Raw genomic sequence first — 20,401 nt, 5'->3', positions numbered from 1 at the left:
ATATGAGAGGGCATGCCAAAACATGTTACAAAGTATCTAAGGGAGCACACCTAGGGACAGTTAGCTTTTGAATGGAGAAGCAATTAAGATGGAGCCAGCACGTCTAAGAAGCAGGCATCAGAATGGAAGGTGTGAAGGGCAATTAGTTAAGTTAACTGGAAGCTGTTAAAGGAGATTGTTACGGGTGGCAGGTAATTGAAGATACCTGACTGGTCTCAGGGATTTCGAAGGGTGGTGACTAAAATCTTTTTCTTCTTTTGTCTGTAACTTCTTTGTAACTTGTTCTCCAAAAAAACTGTATAAATTAAGAGACACAAGCCCCACTCGGGGGGCTCACTTCTAAATGTATTAGCAGAGCGGCTTTGCTAATAAAACAGAGTGGTCTGATAAATTGAGTCTGAGTCAAACTTTGACAGGGTGCAACGCAGTCCCTCATCCAGATCATTAATAAAGATGTTGAATAACACTGGCCCCAGAACTGAGCCTTGCGGCACTCTGCTTGAAACAGACCGCCATCCAGATATTGAGCCTTTGACCACTACCCGTTGGGCCCAACCATCAAGCCTGCTTTCTATCCATCTTATAGTCTAAGGATCCAATCCATATTTCCTTAATTTATGGACAAGAATGTTGTGGGAGACTGCATCAAAAGCCTTGCTGAAGTCAAGGTATATCACATCCACTGACTTCCCCATGTCCACAGAGCTTGTTACCTCTTCATAGAAGCTAATCAGATTGGTCAGGCAATACTTGCCCCTGGTGAATCCATGTTGGCTACTTTTGATCACTTCCCCTCTTCCAAGTGCTTCAAAATGGATTCCTTGAGGATTCCCTCCATTATGTTCCCAGGGATTGAGGTAAGGCTGATGGGTCTATAGTTCCCTGGATTGTCCTTCTTTCCTTTTTTAAAGATGGGCACTACGTTTGCCTTCTTCCAGTCATCCGGTATCTCCCCTGATCTCCAAGAGTCTTCAAGGATAATGGCCAAAGGTTCATCAATGACCTCTGCCAATTCCCTCAGTACCCTGGGGTGCATTAAATCCAGACACATGGACTTGTGCACATCTAGTTCTTCTAGATAGCTCAGAACTTGTTCCTTCCCCACAGATGGCTGCCCTCCACCTTCCCATACTGCATCATCTAGGACCGTCATGGGGAAGTTGACTTTGTCCGTGAAGACTGAGGCAAAAAAAGCATTGAGCACTTCAGCTTTTCCTGCATCATCTGTCACTAGGTTACCTCCCTCATCCAGTAATGGCCCCACACCTTCTCTGAGAACCTGTTTATTGTTCACATGCCTGTAGAAACCTTTCTTGTTATTCTTCACATCCCTTGCCAGCTGCAGTTCCAATTGTGCTTTCGCTTTCCTGATTACTGCCCGGCATTCTCCAGCCGTATGTTTATACTCCTCCTTAGTCAACTGTCCACGTTTCCATTTCTTGTATGCATCCTTTTTGAATTTAAGCTGACTAAGGATTTCCCTGTTAAGCCAAGCTGGTTGCCTACCATGTTTGCATTTCTTACTATGCAGCTGGATGTTTTGTTCCTGTGCCTTCGATAAGACTTCTTTAAAATACTTCCAGTTCTCTTCAACTCTTTTCCCCTTCATGTTCATTTCCCAAGTGATCCTGCTCATCTGGTCTCTTACGCCGTGTCTACACGTGCACGCTACTTCGAAGTAGCGGCACTAACTTCGAAATAGCGCCCGTCACGGCTACACGCGCCGGGCGCTATTTCAAAGTTAACTTCGACATTAGGCGGCGAGACGTCAAAGTCGCTAACCCCATGAGGGGATAGGAATAGTGCCCTACTTCGACGTTCAACGTCGAAGTATGGACCGTGTAGTCGTTGTGCGTCCCGCAACTTCGAAATAGCGGGGTCCACCATGGCAGCCATCAGCTGAGGGGTTGAGAGATGCTCTCTCTCCAGCCCCTGCGGGGCTCTATGGTCACCGTGGGCAGCAGCCCTTAGCCCAGGGATTCTGGCTGCTGCTGCAGCAGCTGGGGATCCATGCTGCAGGCACAGGGTCTGCAACCAGTTGTTGGCTCTGTGTATCTTGTGTTGTTTAGTGCAACTGTGTCTGGGAGGGGCCCTTTAAGGGAGTGGCTTGCTGTTGAGTCCGCCCTGTGACCCTGTCTGCAGCTGTGCCTGGCACCCTTATTTCGATGTGTGCTACTGTGGCGTGTAGACGTTCCCTTGCAGCGCCTATTTCGATGTGGTGCCGCGCAACGTCGAAGTTGAACATCGACGTTGCCAGCCCTGGAGGACGTGTAGACGTTACTCATCGAAATAGCCTATTTCGATGTTGCTACATCGAAATAAGCTATTTCGATGTTGGCTTCACGTGTAGACGTAGCCTTAGGGAGTCAAAGTCTGCTCTTCTGAAATCACGGGTCTGTATGTTACTGCTCACCCTTCTTCCTTTAGTCCGGATCCTGAAATCTACGATCTCATGTTCACTGCAGCCCAGTTTCCCTCCCACTTCTATTTCTTCTACTAGTTCTTCCCTGTTTGTGAGCAGCAGGTCAAGTTGTGCACAGCCCTTGGTGGGTTCCTTCAGCACTTGTACCAAGAAGTTATCCCCAACATTCTCCAAAAACTTCCTGGATTGTGTGTGTGCTGATGTATTGGTCTCCCAACAAATGTCCGGATGAGTAAAGTCTCCCATGAGAACCAGGGCCTGTGATTTGAAAGCTTCACTAAGCTGCCTGAAGAAAGCCACATCTATCTCCTCTCCCTGATCTGGAGGCCTATAAAAGACACCAACTACAACATCTCTTCTGTTACTTCTACCTCTTAGCTTAACCCAAAGACACTCAACTGGATTTTCTCCTTCCTCATACTGGAGCTCTGAGCAATCATACTGCTCCCTCACATAGAGCACAGCTCCTCCTCCTTTTCTCCCCTGTCTGTCCTTCCTAAACAATTTATAACCTTCCATGACCGTGCTCCAGTTATGTGAATCATCCCACCAAGTCTCCGTTATTCTATCCACCTCATACTTGTGTGACTGTGCCAGGGCCTCTAATTCTTCCTGTTTGTTCCCCAGGCTTCTGGCATTAGTGTACAAGCATCTTAGAGAAGGGGCCAATTGCCCCACTTTCTCCTCTTCACCCAGGAAACCCACATGATTGTTCCCTCCTCCTTCCCTACTTACCTCCGGGCTTGTGTCACCTTCCCCCGACAAACCTAGTTTAAAGCCCTCCTCACTAGGTTTGCAAGCCTGCCTGCAAAGATGCTCTTTCCTCTTTTAGTGAGGTGGATCCCGTCTCTTCTCAGCAATCCCTGTTCACAAAACAGAATCCCATGGTCAAAGAAACCAAATCCTTCCCTGCTACACCACCTACGCAACCACGCATTTACCTCTGTGATTCGACGATCCCTCTGCGGACCCCTTCCTTCCACAGGGAGGATAGATGAGAAGACCACCTGTGCTCCGTATTCCTTGATCTTTCTCCCGAGGGTTACGTAGTCTGCCATGATCTCATCAAAGTTGTTCTTGGCTGTATCATTGGTTCCTACATGAAGAAGTAGGAAGGGGTAATAGTCTACAGGTTGAAGAATTTTTGGCAATGACTCTGTAACATTCCGAATTCTAGCTCCAGGCAAGCAGCAAACTTGCCGGGATTCTAGGTCCGGGCGGCAGATGGATGCCTCCGTCCCTCTTAGGAAGGAGTGCCCGACCACCACCACTCGTCTTTTTCTCTTAGGAGTGGTGGTCATAGAACTCCCATCCCTAGGACTGCGCATCCCATGCCTTCTAAACTGTGGGGATGCTTTCAGATACCTCCCAGGGATTGTGTCAGCCCCAATTATCTCTGCCATATCACCTGTGGAGAGAGGCTGAAAGCAGTTGCTTAACTCCACTGGCATTGGAGAGACTGGAACTGGTTTTCTCCTCCTGGAGGTAACATGTTTCCAGTTCTCCTCCTTGTTTTGGGTAGCCTGCTGTTCCTGTAGTATTATCTGTTGCCTTCTATCCAGAAAGTCTTCACCCGCTCTGATGGACCTGAGGGTTGATATTTGTGCCTCAAGTCCTTTAACCTTCTCTTCTAAAATGGCTACCAGCTTACACTTTACAGAATGCATGTTGACTTTTTCCCCCAACAAATTATGTTCATCTATGTGTTTGAAAATCCTATTCTTTACTATAGTTCCAGCTAATTTGCCCAGCACCGAAGTAAGACTTACTGGTCTGTAACTCCCAGGATCACTTCTGGGGCTCTCTATAAAATATTGGTGTCATATCAGCTATCTTCCAGTCATTTAGTACAGATGATGATTTAAACGATAGGTTAGTAATGAGCATTAGTAGTTCTGCAATTTCACATTTGAGTTCTTTCAGAGCTCTTGGGTGAATGTCATCTGGTCCTGCTGACTTACTACTTCTGATGCACTTAACATTTTTTGCTATTACTTTCTGAGTTTTTGGCTAGCTGTTCTTCAAAATCCTTTTTGTTCTTCCCATTTATATTTTTAAACTTCATTTGACAGAGTTTATGCTTCTTTCTATTTTCCTCACTAGGCTTTAACTTCCACTTTATATAAGATGCCTTTTTATATCTCACTACTTTTTAACTTGTTTTTGTTTTTGATTTTTGTGTGTTTGTTTTGTTTTCCCACTCTGTGTGTGTCTTTGTGTGTGTGTGTTGTTTTGTTTTATTTTTTTTAATTTACGGTATACATTTAACTAGATCCTCTGTTATGGTGCCTTTGAGATGTTTCTGTTCATCTTTCAGAGGTTTTACTTGTGGGACTGTACCTTTCAATTTCTGTTTAACCTTTTCATTTTTGTGTTAGCAATGACTTTTCAAAAATTGAAATGCATCCCATACACATCTCAATGCAGTTATGTGTTATAGACTTTATTCTTACCAATGTCAACAATCCTTCCTGTGACAAGTGTCAGAGGTTTTCTTTACTGTATGAAACAACCAATGAACACAATCGTAAGCCAGTCAAGGAAAATTGAAATGCATCCCATACACATCTCAATGCAGTTATGTGTTATAGACTTTATTCTTACCAATGTCAACAATCCTTCCTGTGACAAGTGTCAGAGGTTTTCTTTACTGTATGAAACAACCAATGAACACAATCGTAAGCCAGTCAAGGAAAATTATGGTGTCTAAATTATGCACTATGTCTCAAAAGTAGCAATGTTGTAAAATAATTGATTTCTGAAAGAGTACCCACTACTGTATTTTATATTTAAATATGTGATTTACTATCTTAGCCTTCTGAATGTTTTTAAATATTATATTTATTAAGATTGTTAACAAAAAAAAATCCCAGGAATGACAGTTGAAAGCAGTAAACAATTGTGCCTGCATCCAAAGACTGTGCACAGTGTGTTGATAAACTACAGTTTAAGACCAACATTTTCAAGTGGCAAATTGTTCAAGGGAACTCAGCTGTCTTATCCTAGGTACTTATGTGGCCCATATCCCAGGGCCTCACAAGCTTTAATGTATCATAATACCATTGACTATTAAGAAAGTACTTTATCTCTATTTTAAGTTGGAACCTGGCATATACAGTCACGTATGATGCTTATAGTGGAGCATAGACTTGACCTCTGGTACCCGAATACAGCAGATTAGCACCCAAACCTCTGTGCCATCCTTCCTGTCAAAGGAGCTCTTGAGAGAGCTCAGTTTGATGTTGAGGGAGAGCTTCACGTGCTTGACTTGCCTGAAAAATATCAGGTCTTTGCTGTCTCAAGATAGCCAAAAATGACCACTCAATTTTTGCCCTAAATTTCAACCCTGAAATGTATAAAATCATACAACCAAAACCATAAAACATTCCCAAAGACAACAGCACTAGGTGACTTAAAGGTAAAATGCATGTTTAAAAATGTGTGTGTAATTTTACTTCATTTGATGGTTCATGGGTATTCATGTCCCTATATATGTATAAATAACATGTATGGACACTGTGTACATTTGCAAATATGTTCGTGTGTATTTGTAGCTCAGAGAAGCTATAGATAAAATACTGATTTCATATATTTATGTCTATATTTCAAATATAGAAAATGATTTCATCGCCTTAGCTGTGAAGCTACAGGAGAAAGGTGCTGTACACAGTATAGCAGTCTTGAAGTGGTGTACACACTAATGTTGTTTTGGGACAAGATTTGTTTCATCACCCTAATTGGAATCCATTACATGTCTCTTTTCCAGCACAAATGGAGCCCCGAGGCATATCTCCCAGGCAAATTAAAAGTGACAGTGATGATGATGACCTGCCAAATGTGACCTTAGATAGTGTTAATGAAACTGGATCCACGGCCCTCTCCATAGCCAGAGCTGTACAAGAGTAAGTATTACTTTCTCTGGGTGAGCTAAGTATTGCCAGCGTGTTCATTGGCTAATGGAAACACCAGTCATCAACTCTTCCGCAGATAAGTCCTCTGAGCCAGCACACATGGTAGAATCATTGTGTTCAACTTCAGTCACTTCAGGAGACTGCTGTCTCTCTCAGTTTTTTGTCCTGACTTATTGTTAGAACAAATTTTAGAATGAAATTCTTTCTTTTCCTTTATACAGTTGCAAAGTTTTGGTGTTTTTGTTAGAGAGGGAAAATCTGGTTAAATTATTCACTTTGTCTAAAAAAATTCCTTGGCTCATTGCAGAATTGAGAGGTTTCTCAGAGTTGCTTTCTTGAGACAACTATCTTCAGGTTTCCTAGGGAAGAGCATAGGTGAGAGGAAATAAGTAAAAGACTCCAGTTGGTTTTTGCCATTACTTTTATTTTTCTGTTTATTTGTAGGCAAATTATAGTTCTTTTCTCCAATTTTATTTTATTAGTTTTTTTAAAAGTTTACTTTAATTGTATTTATTAATTTTATTGGTACATCAGCTTGTTCCGTCACAATGGCAGCTATAAGGTAACCCAGGCTATGTCTACATGGCAAAGGTATCTTGAAATAACAACAGTTATTTCAAAATAACTTTGACAGCCTCTAAATGACACACACACGATTTCAAAATAAATTCAAGATAGCAGATGCATTATTTCAATTCTGGTAAACCTTATTCCCGAAGGAATGATGCCGATTTCAAAGTAGGCTATAATGGGCACTAAATGTTCCAGTAATGCCTATTTCAAAATAGTGCTATGTACCTGCAAATGCTATTTCAAAAGAGCTGGGTGCTATTTCAAAACACATTTTGGTTGTGTCTACACTAGTAGACAGTAAACAGAGGGACTGTTGGTAATGTCCGTAGGCAATATTGAACTTCCATGATCCAGCAAATTTCCTGGTTTGGCACTGGTCAGGCCTTGATAGTGCCAGACCAGAGAGGTTCATGTTGCATCAACTTTTGGGCTGATTACAGCAAGTAAAAAACATCAAAGTTGCCTAATTGTTTTACTTTATTTAAACCCCAAAGGAATTTTTAGATGCATTCATGACAAACAGTTTTTAGTATTTTAATCTCACTTTCAAAACATCCATCTTTTGATTTATTCAGCTCAAGAGATATATTATTTACAAGCCTGGTGACTCAAATTCTATTTCTGGCTCTACTTAAGACTTCCAGCTTGACCTTTACACTTAACCTCGTTTTCGTCACCTATAAGATGGGGATGGGTAATGCTTATTTCGTTCAGTGGGGTTACATCTACACAACAGCCCTATTTTGAAACAAGATATTTAATTTCAAAATAACACAACCACACACAAAGGCTATGTCTACACTAGCCATTTGCATGGCCATTTCAAAGTTTACTAATGAAGCACTGAAACACATATTCAGCGCCTCATTAGCATGCAGGCAGCTGTGGCACTTCGAAATTGACGTGGCTCGCTGCCGCGTGGCTTGTCCAGACAGGGCTCCTTTTCGAAAGGACCCCGACTACTTTGAAGTCCCCTTATTCCTATGAGCAGATGAAGTGCCGCGGCTGGCCGCATGCTAATGAAGCGCTGAATATGTATTTCTGTGCTTCATTAGTAAACTTCAAAATGAAGTTTTTGGCTAGTGTAGACATAGCCTTTGTGTGTGGTTGTGTTATTTTGAAATTAAATATCTTGTTTCAAAATAGGGCTGTTGTGTAGATGTAACCCCACTGAAAGAAATAAGCATTACCCATCCCCGTCTTATAGGTGAGGAAAATGAGGTTAAGTGTAAAGGTCAAGCTGGAAGTCTTAAGTAGAGCCAGAAATAGAATTTGAGTCACCAGGCTTGTAAATAATATATCTCTTGAGCTGAATAAATCAAAAGATGGATGTTTTGAAAGTGAGATTAAAATACTAAAAACTGTTTGTCATGAATGCATCTAAAAAATTCCTTTGGGGTTTAAATAAATTAAAACAATTAGGTAACTTTGATGTTTTTTACTTGCTGTAATCAGCCCAAAAGTTGATGCAACATGAACCTCTCTGGTCTGGCACTATCAAGGCCTGACCAGTGCCAAACCAGGAAATTTGCTGGATCATGGGAGTTCAATATTGCCTAGGGACATTACCAACAGTCCCTCTGTTTACTGTGCTCTTAGAAGACATTTAGAGGTAAATTAGAACTAAATAACAGCACAGAACATTGAGAGCCGGGACTGGTGACTGGAAACAAACTTCATGGGACCACAGAAGACTTGGCTACACCCCCATGATAAGTGGTCATCCAGCTTAGTAAAATCTTGCCAGACCACAGATGTTGCTGGACCGGAGATTGACAAACTAGAGAGGTTCAGCTTGTATTAGCAAAGTCATACCTCATTTGTTCAAACAATTCTGAAGAGGTACATATTAGGTGAATGCATTTTTTTGTATAATTTGGGCAGGTAGAGTGCAGCTGATCTTCCCCCAGATTTTTTTTTTTCTATTTTAATTTATGTCCCAGATACCACCTATAAAAGAGAGACTGTGCACTGGCTGTATGGCTTCTCCAAGTATAAACCATATGCAGAATTCGTGGCTGATAGTGTGTGAAGAGATGACTAATCTAGTAAGTCATTGCATCCCAAGGAGGGGCTACCTCTCAGAACTGAAAAACCCAGCATGGGATTCACCAATGAGATTTTGTCTATGTATACACTATGTTAGTATTATGGTTCACCTGCTAGTGTACAAATATCAATTTAGCTCCCTTCTAGCTGTCATAAGCACAAATATCAGCACAGCACCAGTAGTACTGACAATGGAAGCACGGATGAGCCAGGCGAAGTACAAACCCACCTGAAATCTGTCTGGGCCATGATTTTGTCATGGCTGTTCTGCTACTGGTAACCATGCTAGCAAGGAAATCACATCTGTAGCTCATTGTGCAGAAATAGCTTTTCATTTACTCAGGCTCCAGTCAACCACAATAACAACCAGGAACCAATATATATCCTGCTCAAGCAAAGAGGGATTAAGTTATGGAGAGGAAACTGGTCTCTCTATTGCTTTCATTGGCCTCTTCAAATATGGTGAGGAAGTTTTCAGCATGGTGAGGTTGGGAAAAGATGTCTTGCTGTAAACAGCTCTGTTTCATGATTTATCACAACATTCTAGATTTACTGAGTAAAATGCCAGGACCTGAAGTGACTAGTATTTTAATGTCAGTTTATAGAACACATAAAAAGGCAGAAAAATAAAAAAAAAAAAACAATCCATAACGAAACTATTATGTGCTAAGCAGTGCTGATTTTTAATGAAGAAGTGCGGCTGAATTGCAAATATTTTAATGTATGATTAGCAGGCAAAGATTAGTTGTTTAAATTAATATTATTTAAACATGGGCAAAACTGATCAAATAATGAAAAGCTTTTTTTGCTAATAATTTATTTAATAATTGATTGTGGGGAAGAAAGAGAGGAAACGTGTTGAATATTATTTCACCCAATCTAGTGATTAAGAATTCAATTAAGACATTCAGGCTGTGTCTTCACAAGGAGCTAACTTCAAAATTAACTTCGAAGTTAGGCACTACTTTGAAGTAGCAAACAGGGAGTCTACACTCATTTTCCCTTATTTCAAAGTTAACTTTCAAAATAGGGCTAACAAAGTTAATTTTGAAGTAGGGAGCCCAACTTCAAAGTCCTTACTCCATTCCCAGGAAGGAAGTAGTACCCTGCTTCAAAGTTTAAATTAAAAGTAGGGTGTGTATGGATGCTCAACTTTGAAGATGTACTTCAAAGTAAGCAACTCGAAGTTATTTTTGTAGTGTAGATGCAGCCTCAGTAACATAAAATCGATGCATTCTTTTTTACAGTTTTATTTAAATAGTAATTGGCTAATTTGCTTCAAAATTCACACTAAGGAAATCTAATATGACTATGAACTATAAATTTATCGTATTTCTGTCATACACACCATATATCCAACAGTGTTGCTAGAAAGTGTGTTAGTATATTCTACCTGTCTCAGTCAACCTGTTTCCATCCGTAGAAGTTTCTTCTTATAATTAAGTACAGAATGAATGAATGCACTTTTTCTGATAGCCATAGAGTCTGAGGCCAGTATGGTACATTAGGTCATCTAGTCTTATCTCTAGTCTATCACAGCTTCTGTTATTTACCCGTTTCAAGGCCAAAATCTTGTGTTGGACTAGAGCTGTAAGGGGATATTGCCATGACTGTAAATACAAGATTGTGGGACGGGGCTGAGAGGACAGATCACAGCCTCAGAGCAATGGTGGGATTTGCCTGCTGATGACATTTGTCATTGCTTTATGAGTCTGGTATTGTTCGGTCTTCACTTTTTTAAGAAATGAAAAATCAGCCAATAGTTGCTGTGAAAGGTGGTGCTAGGCAGAAGTGGGTCTTTTCCGACACCACTTTCAGAAATTTATCTTTGTAACAAATAAAATATTTGTGTTTGAATTTGTGTTCAGAATGTGTTTGCTTAGGTTAACATACTTGCTGAAAGTATTTGTTTAGATTAAATTAATATGCTTACAACAGTGGATTTTAGAAACCAGCCATCCCTCTGTATTAATTCCAAGTAAGGTGAAATGAATGGGTGCCAACTCACTTGGAATAACTAAGTTCGCCAGCTGGAGAAAAGTCAATGGAAGTTTGAAAAGAATTCCACTAGTTATAGTGACAGTATCCTTAGAAATGGGCTTTGCTTTATATTAGACTTTTATTTTGATGATCTAAGAACTAAGTCTTTTTTTTACATATAGAGGTGTTTTTAGATTTGTTATCTTTGGAAATTATTCTTCCATAACTATTTGGAAGTTCTATATGAAAGTCTTATTCTTCATCTGTCCACTAATTAAATACAGCACTTCTTCCTGTGTGACTCCTATGTTACATGTCCTTATTAATCCTATGATAAAATTTACCATCCAAAACCCAGATATTAATCAACATGCTAAAAACTACTTGTGTGCTATTATGTCTTAATTAAATAGCAACCTGTGAACTTTTATAATATTTTTAAAGCAGTCGTTATTTTTTGCTAGAAAACTTCTTGTTTCATGCAGTTTGAAACTTTTTGACACTCTTGTTTTGACTGCTTTTCATAGCCATTGTTTAATTCAGCAAAGATAATCAAATAAAAAGTTCTAAAGTATATATAGTATATATATAAAGTATATATAAAGACAGTGTATTATTTGACACAATACATTGCAATATTTTGAGAGTGTTGTGCATGTTGGTCTCTAATGTTATTCTGTGATTATGGTGGTAGTTATTATACAGGTTATAAAATTAAGGCATAGTAATTTGAAAATTTGTTCTAGCTGCTAACAGTCATTGGGTTGAGTTGACTCAACTGTGTAGATAATAGAGGTCTCTAGGTTTTGAGCAACATGTCACAGCTATGTTGGTAGAGTGTCATGCATATGTGTGTTGATTAGGGTCCTATACCACATTTACAGCCATGAAAATAAACATCACAGAACATGGAATTTGGTCTCCCTATATTATAGAGATTTCATGGGGAAGAGCAGTGTGTCTCAAATTCAGGCATTCTGCCCAAAAGTGAGTTGTGGAGAAGTCACAGTATCACCGCCCTCACTTCTGTGGTGTCTTCAGAGCTGGGCAGCTGGAGATTTGCAGCTGCTGACTGAGAGCCCAGATCTAAAGGCAGCAGTGCAGAAGTAAGGGTGGTAATACTATATCTTGCCATCTGTACTTCTGTGCTCTGTCTTCAGATCTGGGCTCTCAGGAAGCAGCCACTGCTCTTCATTTGCCTAGTGCTGAAGGCAATGCTGCCATCAGCAGCAGCACAGCAGGGTAGAAGTACCAGAGCCAATGTTCCTCTAATTTTTTCCATCCATGTGCTGAATGAATTTTGTTGTGTACACCAATACATATGCAGATGGGCACCACCAGTAGAAACACATGCTGGCAATTGTGGGTGCTCTGGTAATCAGCTGGGCAGCATTCGAGTCTCTCCTGTGTGACTGCTCAAGTGCCCTACTTAGAGGGAACATAGACCGCAACTGTCCCTACAATAACCTTGTGACACCCCTAACACACTAATACAAAACTACTTTTTGGGTGAGGACTGCTACAATTACAGCACCATGAAAATTCAGATTTAAATAGCTGAAATAATGAAATGTACAATTTTTTGAAACCCTATGACCATGAAATTGAATATAATGGATCTTGAACTGAGTAGGGCCCTAGTATTGATGGATCAATATTTCTAAATAAAAAAAGGAGAAAGTATGACACTGAAACGTATGAGCATTGAATGCTTAGCACTGAGCTTCATAGACCAGCACTCTCTATTAAGAATCAGATAGTAGATGTGCACTTAGGGATTTCCGTGAGGTCTGTGTTATGACACACACACCATCCCACAGAACAGCAGTACGGCACCCAAAGACACAATGTGCTGTCCACTTGTCGTTCCTCCCTCCAGTGCTCAGATGTATGAAGCTGAGAACAGGGCCAGTGTTTCTACGACAGATTCTTTTCGGGGGGAAAGAGGGGACCTATCACGATGATCCTGCTGTGTTGAATGGTTATGATTGTAATGCACAGTGTATTTCTAACAACATGACAACGGGAAAGGCATACCACACCAGACCTAGTAGGCGGCATGGGTAAGGGACAAGCAATGTTGTGTGTGTAGTGCTGTTAGACTCAGTCTATAATGGTCACGTGGGCGTCTCCCTGTGCCCCTGCAACGTATATAAACATGAACGGTTTCATCTCCTGAGATTTTCATTTTTCACATTTGTACTATTGCTTTCCCTGCATCAGCCAATGCCATTATTACCTTTGTCCTGTCCATACTAGAGATTTTTCACTTCAGCTTTCTCCAGAGTCTCCGGGAGCTAGAAGTGAATGTGTTTTTCAGCGTGTCCATGAGCATTGCTTCCTCAGAGAGTACACCAACAGGCACACGGGTGGGGAGGCCAAAAGGCACAATTGCCCCTGGTCCCGAAGAGCCATCTGCCTCTGCTGCTACTTTGGCAATGGCAGCAGCTGGAGCTTCAGGCTCCTTTGAGCTGCTGGCAGCACTGCTCTGCCGCTTCATCCATGCCAATGACTGCCCTAGGTATCGCCCCTTCAGGCATTGGCCCTGCCGCTTCTGGAGCATGGAGCTGACCCCCCCCCCGCACCACCACATTGCCTCCAGGCCTGCAGCGGCTGTCAACCCCATAGTACACCTATACCCTGCGAGAAGCATAGCCTCTTGTAGCTGTACACTTTGAAAATTGGCCTGGATTTGGTGGGATGATTTTACATTTGGGAGAGAGATGCATACAGAGGCTAAGTGACTTATCTACAGTCACAAAGGAAGTCTTTTAGGCTGGTGCCCTAGCTTTGAACTATTTTTCCTCTAAACAAGATTGTTCACCATTTAATATGCATTTAATGTGCCTGTCATTTAATATCATTTAACATATTTACCATGGCCATTTACAACACATAAGAGATGAAAGAGTTGTAGTCTCAGAATCGTATGTGTTCCAAAAGCTGTATTACAGACTCCTAACACAACTGCACCAGACCTTTCAGGACTTATACACTTTTACAGATTAGCTTTTGGTATACTTGGCATACGTCATAGCCCGCAGCAATGCCAGTGACCAGTTGCTGTTTAAGGATAGATTTCTTGGTGATTTTAATGCCATCTGTTTTCTTTATCAAGGTGATAATGTATCTTTTACACATGCCAATGGGTTTTGGACAATTTGTGAAAAACAAAGAAATTAGCTTAATTTGTGAGGTGAGTCAGTACAATCAGGCAGTACTGTTCAGAGCATGCACATTAGTTCAGAGCTCTGGTATGGAAATTTGCTACTGTATCCGAAAAAGCCTTTTGCCAGGATAACAAGTTTCACATCGGCCAGTAATTTCCTTGAAAAATGCCAGGATGACTGAAGCTATAAGTTAAAAGTAAGCTTATGCAAAATTGACGTAACTGTCTGTTTTCAAAGAACAGAGTATTGTTCAAATAATGATATATTAGGAAACTGAGATACTGTCAAATTGTTCCTGGACGAAAGCTAATTTGAAAAAACAAAGAAAGAAAAATCCTTTTTTGCTTGCACTACAAGAAATTATTTTTTTATATCTCCACTATAAGGGTTAGTGACAGATGACTGTTGAAGAAATTAGTATTTAACAAAGAACAGTGCCATTTGTATTTTCTGCTTTTGTATCACTTTGAAATACTAAGCTTGAGTAAATATTCATACCCTAGCATTACAAGCAGTAATATTTTAAAAAAGGAAAATATTAATATTTAGCACGTAATAGGGAGTCATAACTGAGTTTAATAAATCATTATATGTTAAATCTTAAACCCCTTGAAGCCCATTGCTTTCTCCGGTAGCACACCTCCAGGCCCGCTGACAGGGGATGGAGTGGACAGGGGAACAGTTTTGCTGCTGAATTTATTGTGGCCAGGATTCAACCCTAAAACTTGAACAAAAGTTTGTGTGTTTACAAAAATAAAACCTTTGTTTACACTTTTACAGAATCTACAGAAAGAGTGTGCAGTTAATGAAGGTTTTCTTTGTCTCTCTCTCTCCCTTTCATGTCTTCTGTCCACCACAAACAACATGAATGTTTAAACATTCTGTTTCCTAGATTCTGTAAAGTTCTACATTTTGGGTCACTATTTAATTGTCTCATGTAAGGTTTTACTTTTAGACTAAGAATTGCATTTTTTTTTATATAGGTTGTTGAACTTTCATCATACTGGGATTTTCATATTCCTAAATCTGTGTTTTTTAAACTATTGCCCACTACTGATTTTATAGCTTATTAATTTATAGTAGACATTTAGAACACAGGTTTCCTCTGCAAAGTTCTTTTCAAACATTAATTAAATCTGATAGGTCCCCAGTATGGTAGGAAAATAAGAATTATTATCCTCAGGCTAGTAACTTGCCCAAGGCCACATAGCAAACCAGTGAATTCCTGTCTTCTAACCTCCTGATCAGTCCACTAGACTGTGCTGCTTCAAAATAAAGTTCTAATCTTTAGCTTTTAGATATGTGACACGTTTTGCTACTAGGTTGGTGTTACTTAATTTCTTCAAGAGCATGACACCTGTATGGATTTTAAGTCAAATTATGCCAGTGCCATTTTTAACACTTTGCTGTTGCCCCATTGTCAAAGTGGGTGTGTATTTGGAAATAGTGTCGCCAGACAGTTTATTATTCAACTTTCAGGGTTTAGGGGTTTTTGGGAGTCAGGGTGGGGTGATAAAGGAGGGGTTGTTGGATTTTTTTTTAATCAATCCAGAAAGCGGAGGCAGAGATTACTGCATTAGAATACTCTATAACAAATACTCATCTGTATGGATTAGATAATAAAACACAGACAGAAACAGCCACAGTAAAACTACTTCAGTGTGCTTCTACACTGACTTATTGATAGGGAAAAGATGGAGCTTTGTCCTGTGCTGTCACTGGAGCCACGCCCCCCCCATTGTGTAGATTGGATGCATTTTTATCTAGTCTTCACCTTAAGGCATTTCCCATGATTCTGTGGGATTATAATTTGATACAACTAATTCTAAACAGTGGCATTCATACTAAAATATAAAATGCTTCCTAGCCGGTTACACCTATATATGCACAAACAGCTGTGTAAGTTATATCTATATACATGGCATCTATTTTGGGTCACTAGCAAAAAGTGGGTTGTAGATAAGTCTTGCAGAGACACTAGTGACTGAACAGAAATACTGGAAAGTACAACACCAAACTTTTTAATTCCTGCCTTCTCATTCTTTCCACACAGGATGATTGAGATTTTTTGTGTTTGTCCCCATTATTTAATTCAAATTCCCTGGTCACTCTTCCCTAACCTTTTCTGTCTCTAAGGCTGCGTCTACACGTGCACGCTACTTCGAAGTAGCGGCAGTAACTTCGAAATAGCGCCCGTCACGTCTACACGTGTTGGGCGCTATTTCGAAGTTGAAATCGACGTTAGGCGGCGAGACGTCGAAGTCGCTAACCCCATGAGGGGATGGGAATAGCGCCCTACTTCGACGTTCAACATCGAAGTAGGGACGTGTAGACGATCCGCGTCCCGCAACATCGAAATAGCGGGGTCCTCCATGGCGGCCATCAGCTGGGGGGTTGAGAGATACTCTCTCTCCAGCCCTTGCGGGGCTCTGTGGTCACCGTGGGCAGCAGCCCTTAGCCCAGGGCTTCTGGCTGCTGCTGCTGCAGCTGGGGGTCTGTGCTGCATATACAGGGTCTGCAACTAGTTGTTGGCTCTGTGTATCTTGCACTGTTTAATGAAAGTGTGTCTGGGAGGGGCCCTTTAAGGGAGCGACTTGCTGTTGAGTCCGCCCCGTGACCCTGTCTGCAGCTGTGCCTGGCTCCCTTATTTCGATGTGTGCTACTTTGCCGTGTAGACGTTCCCTCGCTGTGCCTATTTCGATGTTGGGCTGAGCAACGTCGAAGTTGAACATCGACGTTGCCAGCCCTGGAGGACGTGTAGACGTTATTCATCGAAATAGCCTATTTCGATGTCGCAACATCGAAATAAGCTATTTCGAAGTTGGGTGCACGTGTAGACGTAGCCTAAATAGCACATTCCAGTTCAGACTTGTATGACTTGAAAGAAACTTGGAGACAAAGGGCTGAGAGAAAGTTCCTGGATGATGGTTATAGAAGGTATTAGGTGTTGATTCCTATTGTATATTATGATTAATCATGTTTATTAAAATAGTGCATGCCTGTCGACTACCAAGAGTAGAAGCAGTAGAAAGTCCCTGCCCAAAGAACACCATAGATAGCGTAGATAAGACAGACACAGAATTGGGAAAGAGGTCTCACATACAAGCAGAGTGAACAACAGTGTAATGGTGTCCAGTCACATGGTCTGTAGGTTTTTTCCCCAATTCTGCTGGGAATGGGTAATTTGAAGCTAAGGGGCTGAATGGAACTGGATAGGGAGGATGTTGCAAAGTGAAAATGAGGTGAAGAGATTGCTAGAAATAGCTGTGGGGACTTGGAGGGCTGGAGCAAACAGCCATTCAGTACAAGGCAGAGAAAACCCAGTCAGACCTCTGGAAAGTTCTCTGGATGTTCAAAGGACCAAAGTTCCCTTCTGTTGGCTGGAATCTGGCTAACTCCTCTTTGCAGTTTTCTCTCAAGCCCAAGTAGTGGGAGCAGGGGAGGCACCACCTGGTTCTATATGGTTACAGAGTGAAGGAGTCTCCCCGCATAGTACTTGGTCTAGGATGGGATGCTGGGGGGAGGTGTGACCCTGGCTGAGCCCCATTTTACCTGTTCAACCCCAGTGCAGCAATCTTGACTTTGGCTGCTTTTGTTCCAACCAACTGGAGTTTCAGGCTGATAATGGAACAGGTCTGAACCTGTATGGAGATGAGGGATGTGGCTGAGGAGATGAGAATTGGTATTTTGGACACTTTAAAATATAGGTGGCTGGATTCAAAGAAACCACATGCAAGAAAATTACAACAGTCAAGGTAAACAGGGCTGAAAACTGAACTAAAAATTCTAGCAGAGAAGTGGTTATAAAATGACTAAATAGTGGGGGTGAATCAGGTGATAATAGACAAAGATTTTGGAGTCAAATTGAATGCCTAAATCTCTACAGTAAGGCTAAGTGGGTGAGTCAAGATTGAAGACTGACGTTTTGGATCAATCAGAAAAGGACGAGGGGATTACAGTGGATGAGAAGCTGGATATGAGTCAACAGTGTACCCTTTTAGCCAAGAAGGCTAATGGCATACTGGGATGCATGAGTAGGTTCATTGCTTCTAGAGAAGTTAACACAACCACATACAACTATTTACAGGAGGAGGTGGGCGAACTATTTACAGGGAGGTGGGAAAACTGTACAGGGTGAGGGGGACCTGGGTGGCCTGCCCAGGGGGCCATTACTCTGGGGCAGGAGTGGAGGGCGCAACCAATGCTGGCCCTGGGACCCACTCCCGCCCCGCCCCAAGGTCCAGGATCCCCGACAGGGCTGGCAGGGGGTGGAGAGTACAGGGAGTTAGGGCCGGAGATCGGCCTCAGCCTGGGGGTCTCTCCCAGCAGGGCCCTCTCCTGGGGGGGGCTGGTGGGTGGGGACTGCAGTGGAAGGGGCCGCAGGAGGGACATCTGGGACAGCAGCTCCTGGCACATGGCCACCATGTCCCGGAAGGTCCCTATGAACTCCCCCCAGGTCACCCCAGTGTCCTTGCCCTCCTTGAAGCAGAGGTGCTGCTCTGTCTCCTCCACTTGCCGCCAGACGGATGCAGCGATGTGGTGGTCTGCTGCTGCCTGCTGTTGGTTCCTCCGGGAGTGGGGAAACCCTGATGCCGGGGTGGTTCAGATGTGTTGCCATCCCTCACCTCTGGGGGGCTGTCTGGTACATGGAGGGTGCGAGGCTCTCCAGGCTCTCGGATAGCGCAGCTGCAGAAACAGGAGGGAAGAGAGGGACAGGCTGTGAGTACCGACCTCTGCCCCATGGCCCGGGTCCCCAGCCCCTGTCCAACGGTGGGGTGGTGCTGGAGGCCCCCCAACCCCCTAGTGTGGTCCACCCCCCCAACCCCTCGCCTGGAAGTGGGCTGCAGCACTGTCCATGGGAGCAGGTGCTGAAGGGCAGTGGCAGCTGTGCTGCCATCCCAAGAGCTACAGCTCAGTTGGGCTGTGGCTGGGCAGGATCTGTTGCGGGGTGGGGCGGCCTCGCTCAGGTGTGGTTCCCCCACCCTGTGATCTGGGGAGTGTGCCCTGTTGGGTACATGCCTGAGGGTCCACCGCTGAGGTCGGGATGCCCAGCTGGCTGAGGCCCGGCTGGAGGTGCTGGAGAGGAGGTTGACAATGAGATCCCACTGCTCGCTCAACCACTCCCTGGCAGCAGCTGGATCCAGCTCTGCCAGGGTGGTCTGGGGCTGACTTCTGGTCCTGGCTCCTCGCCATCCCCAGGCTGGGGCTCCTTGGCCAAGGTGTCAAGCATGGCAGGTGGGGAGGAGGACTCCCGGGGGCTCAGGAGGCCCCAGATCTCCTGGTAGAAGGGCATGAAGCAGGGGTGGCCCCTGACTGGCTGTCCAAGTCCCGAGCATGGGCATAAACCTGTCACAGCTCCTTCACCTTGCTGCGCACTTGGTCTGGAGTGTGGGCAGGGTGACCCCAGGAGCTCAGTCCCTCGGCCAGCTGGACGAAAGTGGCTGCATTCCTCTGCTTCGTGCCCATGACCCAGAGCACCTCCTCCTCCTGCCAGAGGCCCAGCACGTCCAGAGGCTCATGCTTTATCCAGGAGGGGGGCTTACCCCTCCCCCCCGGCTGTACCCCTGCAGGCCCTAAGCATGCTCAGAGGGGGGACCCTGGGGCTCCTGACCTGCCTGGGTACTGGCCGTGCTGCTGTAAGCAGTGCCAGGGGTCGTGCTGGGGTGTGCAGGGATAGCATGAGTGGAAGCTGCTGCCTGCACACTCTCAGCTTCCAGCTTCCTGGGTCCGTACAGCTTTAAGGGCTGCTGCACACACAGACCATAGAGCCCCGCAGGGGCTGTGCAGCACGTCTCCTCCTAACAGCTGATCACTGCCATCGCAGAGCATCTACAGGCATCCTCTTTCAAAAAAGGCTCTTGAAAGGGAGTCCTTTTCCTCTTTCACGTTTGGAAGAGTGCTTTCGATTCCAGCGGTGCGTCCTGTCGACTTGATTTTTGAAAGAGCACGCATGCCTGTAGATGCACCACACACTCTTTCACAAGAGGGCCTGCGTTTTCGAAAGAATATGGCTAGTGTAGATGCAGCTGGTATGTCAAATACTATATAATTCAATTTAATATTCAAATATTTAAAAAAAAAAAAAGCTGAGCTGGCTTTTATATTCAAATTCGGCACATTAACACATGGTTTAAACCCGGACGGGAACTTTCTGAGTCACTATAGGGGCTCGTCTGCATACTTGACTCAATCTAATTCTTGACCTCCCCCCCACCCCTCCACTCTCTGATTTGCTCACCTTGATTATCTTTTTCTGATTTGTCCTCCTTGCTTACTGTTTTTGGTTCTCTGTGCCT

At 43.1% G+C, this 20,401-nt stretch overlaps 1 protein-coding gene across 4 annotated transcripts in view; it reads left to right on the top strand.

Annotated features, from left to right (window-relative positions):
* Window positions 1-20,401, top strand: part of KLF12 (KLF transcription factor 12) — a 419,409-nt gene that overhangs the window by 272,782 nt on the left and 126,226 nt on the right. For all 4 annotated transcript variants that reach the window (XM_074988826.1, XM_074988807.1, XM_074988814.1 and 1 more), the window contains exon 5: window positions 6,189-6,324. In XM_074988826.1, coding sequence (XP_074844927.1) covers window positions 6,189-6,324 — 136 coding nt within the window. The remainder of the gene's footprint in view (window positions 1-6,188; window positions 6,325-20,401) is intronic.

Source organism: Carettochelys insculpta, chromosome 1, assembly GCF_033958435.1.
Source record: "Carettochelys insculpta isolate YL-2023 chromosome 1, ASM3395843v1, whole genome shotgun sequence".
NCBI classification, from domain to species: domain Eukaryota; kingdom Metazoa; phylum Chordata; order Testudines; family Carettochelyidae; genus Carettochelys; species Carettochelys insculpta.
This window is presented reverse-complemented; position numbering and strand designations above follow the sequence as displayed.